The sequence below is a fragment of the Podarcis pityusensis genome (genome assembly GCF_964106645.2).
Source record: "Podarcis pityusensis genome assembly, chromosome: 1".
Taxonomy (NCBI): domain Eukaryota; kingdom Metazoa; phylum Chordata; class Lepidosauria; order Squamata; family Lacertidae; genus Podarcis; species Podarcis pityusensis.
Window position 1 is genome coordinate 9,378,418 of NC_138028.1, and position 6,000 is coordinate 9,384,417.

Sequence of the window (6,000 nt, forward strand, 5' to 3'; positions counted from 1 at the left end):
GAAACTGATTTAGACCTGGAAATGTTGGCGCCCTACATACCCATGGACGATGACTTCCAGCTGCGTTCCTTTGACCAGCTTTCTCCGCTGGAGAGCAATTCGGCGAGCCCTCCTTCCAAAGTGGGCACCGTCACGGGATTTCAGCCTGCCGCAGACAAGATACTACCTGCGACGGTCAAACATGAGGATGAATCGACGACACTGATAGCTCCTGTTCACATTGTCATAGAAGCCAACAGTGCCCCAGCATCACCCTATGCCGAGAATCTCAGTCGAACGGCGTCTCCAGTCAGAGAAGGAAAAGGCACGACAGAGCAGAAAGAGAAGCCGAGTCCAGGAGTGCCAAACTTGTTAACAGTCACGTTGGGTAAAAGGTAGTTTGTTTGTTTGTTTGTTTGTTTGTTTGTTTGTTTGTTTGTTTAAAAAATATGTTGCCCACTTGATCTTAAAACCAGTCACATAGCTCAGTCGGTAGAGCAGGACACTCTTAATCTCTGGTTCGTGGGTTGGAGTCCCACATTGGGCAAAAAATGTTCCTGCAGGGGGTTGTGTACTTTTATCATCGTTGACTTGATACCTATTGATTCTTCTACCAAGAAGATTTAGGTTTCAGCCAAATACTGTCCTATAACACAATTCCAGGTTTAGGCTTCAGGTTATCAGTCTCTGCCTGGATAGTTTTGATCGTGACTAAAACTTTCGCTTCTATGGTTTGCTTGAAAAAGACTGTGTGCTCCTCTTCCTGGCAGCACTTATTGCTGCTGGTAATGCTACCCTGGACAAAGTTTCAATGACTCTTCCATAGGTGCCAAACTTCTACACAGGAACCCTGATACGGGTTGCAAGTTAGAGCCGAAACAGAAAAGCAGGAACTTTTTATGATGTCTTCATTGCCAGACCATTTCTCCCCTCCACCCCCAATGTGCTGATTGTTTCATATGCATTGGGAATATTCTACATGGGGGAACGTTCAAACTTTTGATTGCACCACTTTCTTGGCATCAGTCTGTCTCAGAAGTTGCTTCAGTCTTACTGAGGTGTAGTTGATCTCGCACCCCATCCTGTTGTTGACTGACCACTGCTGGTCATGCACACATACCCTGCCCCAAACCTTTGAGCATATCCTAAAGGCTGTTCTTCCTAAAGGCTGAAATATGGTCTTCAGGTCTCTCTGAACACTGTATTTTCTCTCCATGTGATCCCAACTATATGTAGCTATTCAGTACTCTTCTTTGTGTTGTACCACACACATCAGTGTTCTGTGAACCCAACCCCCTTGGAACTTACATTTTTACAAGCAAGAGAGCATTGTGGAACTTACTTTTTTTCTTTTAAAGCCATGACACACATGCAGTTGGTTTTAACACAGGACATTTGTCTGGAGGGGTGGGAATTAACCTTCTAAACTTGTTATTTTCAGTAGATCAACTGCTGCAGCAAATGAAGAAATTAATCCAAAGTTAATAGCTCTGCATAATATTCAGAGGAAACGGAAAATGGAACAAGATGGCTTGCTTTTCCAAGCAGTGGGCATTGTAAGTTTTTAAATATACAGATCCTCCCTATTAAAAAAAAATGAGGTTGTTGCTTTTTTTAAAAAAAAAGCTTAAATTTTCTGTGGTGGTAACTTAAATCAGGTTGTAGCCATGTGGTCATGGTTCTGTCCTTCATATCAGGTGATGGCACAGTTGTTTGAACATTTAAAATTAATCCTATTCAACACCACTGAACCATTGGCATTCCTTTTTAACATGAGTTCTCTTGCCTCAAGACCCTGGAACATATCTGGCAGAACAAGGTTTGGTGGGCTTGCACTATCTCCTCTCCGTTCCCCATTGGTCCATTACCTGGAGCTGATGTTTGTAGCCTGGTACACTTGCTTGCTGTGCCACTTGAACCATACACTTAGGGTGACCAGAATTTATAAAGACAAACCCACACCTTAGTTACTACAGTTCAGAAATTCTAGCATCAAACCCTTACGATTTACCAGCAAGTCTGCACAAATCCTTGGCCCAAGGAGTCCATTTAATCTCATTTTTAAGGTGGGGAAGACTGGTGGGTGCAAGTGAATAGCCGACGGCAAACATTTTACAACATGGCAGAGAATTATCATTTTTGCACTTTTTGTTCACATCATTAGCCCAAAAGTCTTGTTTGGGATACGCTGCCCGCCTGATGCTATGCATTTCACATGGGAGAGAATCCTAAGTCAATGTGCATAGGATTGTAGCCATGAGCCTCAGAGATAAACAACGGTCAAAGACCAGGCTGAAATTTTATAGGTGGTGTATCTGGCAGCAACTATTCCAAGGTTGTGTGTATATATGGCGGCCTTCACCTGTCCCCACCGAAGCCTCATCAAAATAAACAGGATGTCCCTTTGCACAATTTATTGTTCCTAAACTTTTATATTTAGATTTTTTCCTGCAAAATACTGGTTTTTTAAAAAGACCATTTTTATACAGCAGCTGGTTAACTCAGTAGTATGTCTGTATGGTATCTCTGTGGTTATATTAACTGGACTTTTCTCTGTGTTTTTGTGTGTTCGTTTTTTTTAAGGGCACATTACTGACGCAGTCAAGTAGTCCTGGGGGAAATGTGTCCCTGGCTTGGAAACGCGTAAAAGGATGTAAATCTAATGGGCATAATGAGGTGTCGGAGAAGACGGTCATTTTATTACCATCAGGTCAGTGGCTGTTCATGGAGCAAGACCAAGTCAGGTGCTCTCTCTTTTCCTCTGCCATTGTTAGCCCAGAGATGTGTGACACCAATAATAATAATAATAATAATAATAATTATTATTATTATTATTAATAACTGAAATTAATGGGGAAGCCAAAAAAGGAGTTTCCATTAACCTTAGTATCCAGAGCCTTGTCTGGGTGGGACAGAATTTATCTGCTCCTTAAAGGAAAGAACCGTGGCTTCTGTATCTTCCCCCTACGCATTTGGACAAAACCAGAAGCAACAGAAAGAACGTATGTCAGTGGCCGAGCATCCACATTGCATGCAGAAGGTTTCTGGTTCAATCCCTGGCATCTCCAGGTGGGGCTGGGAGAGGCTCTGCTGGTCTGTGTAGACCAGGGGTTGGCAAGGTTTACCGGCCATGGGCTTGATCACTCCCACAGAGATTGTCCATGGGCCGGACTGGCGCAGCGCGATGCCAGAAATCGTGTCCACAGCGCTGGAAATCGCTTCTGTCCATGCCCAGATGCCAAAAATTGCACCGGCACAGAAGTGATTTCCAGCATTTGGACATGCACAGATGCAATTTCTGGTATCTGTGCATGCGCAGACGCCATTTCCGGCACCACTTGGCGAGTTGTCGCACTGCGCTGGTTTAGTGCAGCGCGCGGGGGACTTGCCGAGCAGGCGGCTCAGTTTGGGGGCAGCTCGTGGGCCAGTAAAACGGTCTTCGTGGGCCACATCCGGCCCACGGGCCGCACGTTGCCAACCCTTGGTGTAGACAATCCTGAGCAATGGACTGATGGCCTGACTCCGTACAATACAGCTTCCTGTGTTCCTAACATAAAAGGAGCAGGGTGAGAGAACAAGCCCTTATTGGCATAACGGTTACATGAGGGCCTTAGTTTTGTGTCTACCTGGAGACGGAGGGCGGTGAGGAGAGGGAGGATGGGCTGAACATGGGTATTTGGAGTCAGATGGAAGAAATAGTTTGTGGAGGAGAGAGGAGGACTAAGCAGCCACTCCCTACAGGTATGTTTTGCCTAAAAATAATGAAGTCTTGCAGCCAGATTCTGGGCCTAGAATAGCTGGGTTCTGCAATCTATGTAAAATGTGCATCTTTTTAGGATAGGGGCAGACCCTATGACCCTGACTACTTGAGGTCTTACTCAGTCTTTCCTCTGGCTTGCAATTTCAGGAGGTGTTGCCCACACCCTTTTTCTGGGATATATTTTCATAGCCATAATGGCTAGAAACTTGTTTTCTTTGTGTGTTTTGTAATAGGAGTCCTGGTCCCACATTTAATGCTCCCCCCCATCAGAAAACTGCAGCATGCACACAGGGCAGTCTAGCAGACCTCACACAACTTATATTCTTTCGGATTTGCCAAACCAGTGTTAACCCTGAATAATGTATGTGTTTTGTGCAAGTTAACACATGCTTCCTTTTCCCTTGCAGATATAGCAAGTAAACTTCTAGGGCAGTCCATTGACGAAAAGGGACTCCCACAACTTACCAGCTATGACTGTGAAGTAAACGCACCCATACAAGGCAACCGCAACTTGCTACAGGGTGAAGAGTTGCTCAAAGCCCTGGATCAAGTCAACTGAGCTTTCCCCACACGCAACTGTTCTGTTTTCTTGGACACTGGTGACCCACCACCTAAAAGCAGTCTATTTATATTTTCTATATCTGATTTTAGAAGCCTGGCTACAAATACTGCACTAATTCAGTTAGTTTGGTTCTGATCCCCTTTCTACTTTGGACAGTCTTTTAAAAACAACAATGTTCTTTTATGTAACAACAGTAACTTGGCTAATGGTGCATTTTTTTGGTACATAAACAATCAAAAGTCCAGTATGTTTAGAACACACTTGCAATGGCAGCTTTGAAGTAGGCACCTTTTTAAAAAGTATTTATTTTTTATTTTGGATCAAGCGTTTTTGTCACTGAAAATATTTCTATCAAGTGAATCACCACTGCGGTGAAACTGTCTAAGCCTTCTCTCACGTGGTTGAAGGCATTGTGTGCTCTGATGTTCAGATAAATTTTTACTTTACTTTTTTTAAAGAAGAGAAACATTTCTTTGCAGCGGTGCATTTGTAGCCACAATCGCACAATCTATTTTCTTAAGAAAATAAAAATGAAATGCCAGCAGTTCCTCATGCAATATATACTGCATTTATAAAGCTAGTTTTTAAAGAAAACATTTTTTTTATTTCTTTTCTCTTCCACTTGTTTATGTTTACTGCCTGTGAAATCATGTAGAAATTTTGGAGTAATTCTATTTTTTTGTCATGTTGTACTCGAAAAAGAGGGTTCTTAAATGCTGTGTTTTAATGTCCGTGTATGGTTCGGGGGGAAAGAGAGTTCGATCTGGAGGGGCTAGCAACATTTGGGGCATTTTTAAGTTGCATAAGAGATGACCAGGGAGAGGGTTATAAAATTATGATTAGTCATGGAGCAAGCAGATAGGGGATTCCCCGCTCCTTTTTGCAATATTTAAACTCTGGCTTTCCCAGTGAAGATTGTTTCAGGACAGAAGGCATTAATTCACTACGACAATGTGGTGGCGGCCATTGGCTTATATGGCTTTTTAAAAGATTACCCATGGAAGATAGGCCTATTGGTGGCTGCCTGCCACAATAGCTAAGTGGAATCTGTGTTTGGGGGGGCCGTGGACCTCTGAATGCCAGTTTGCAGGGGAGAGCGGCTGTTGTTTTCATGCCCTATTTCTGAGCTTCCTCGATGCATCTGGCCGGACCTTTGGTCTACTGCAGTAGGGATCTTCTAACGTTACGTATGTGGATGAATTATCTTTTAATTAAAAAACAATGTTTTCAAAGTAGTCGCTTTGCCACCTCTGCAGGGAGAACAGTTCCCCCCCCCCCTGCCTATAGCTCTGAAAGTTCATGCTAATATTGTGTACCTAATAATTGAATTTTAATGTTCCAATGACCCTGTTTGGTAGAGGTGATCTTTCAAGCAAATCGTAAAGCATCCCTGCTTTGTTAGCAGAGTTGCCTAGTTTCATCATTCAGTTGCTTGGTAATAATTGATGTTTTGGTTTTTAATGCACCTTGTTGCTATTAACATCCATTTGTTTTATTTTTGTTAACCATGGATTTCAGTAATGCTGAATATATTTTAGGAACCTTTTTATTTAGGTAATATGTCACAAAACATCTTCGTTTCCTTCTTTGTGCTGTATAATAATTATCCCTCCTCCGTTTCTTCCCCCCCCCCTTACGTGGTTGGATCTAACACTAACTGTATTGTTTTATTACATCAATAAACTATATGTGGACCAGG

General features: G+C 42.9%; 1 protein-coding gene across 2 annotated transcripts in view; it reads left to right on the plus strand.

The window, feature by feature from the left end:
• The window catches only part of HIF1A (hypoxia inducible factor 1 subunit alpha), a 39,891-nt gene extending 33,891 nt beyond the window's left edge, over positions 1-6,000 (plus strand). The window contains exons 12-15 of one of the 2 annotated variants that reach the window (XM_081021319.1): positions 1-374; positions 1,424-1,535; positions 2,563-2,689; positions 4,147-6,000. In XM_081021319.1, coding sequence (XP_080877445.1) covers positions 1-374; positions 1,424-1,535; positions 2,563-2,689; positions 4,147-4,298 — 765 coding nt within the window. In that variant the 3' untranslated portion in view covers positions 4,299-6,000. Of the gene's footprint in view, positions 375-1,420; positions 1,536-2,562; positions 2,690-4,146 lie in introns of both variants that reach the window. The other variant, XM_081021318.1, reaches the window with a different exon arrangement.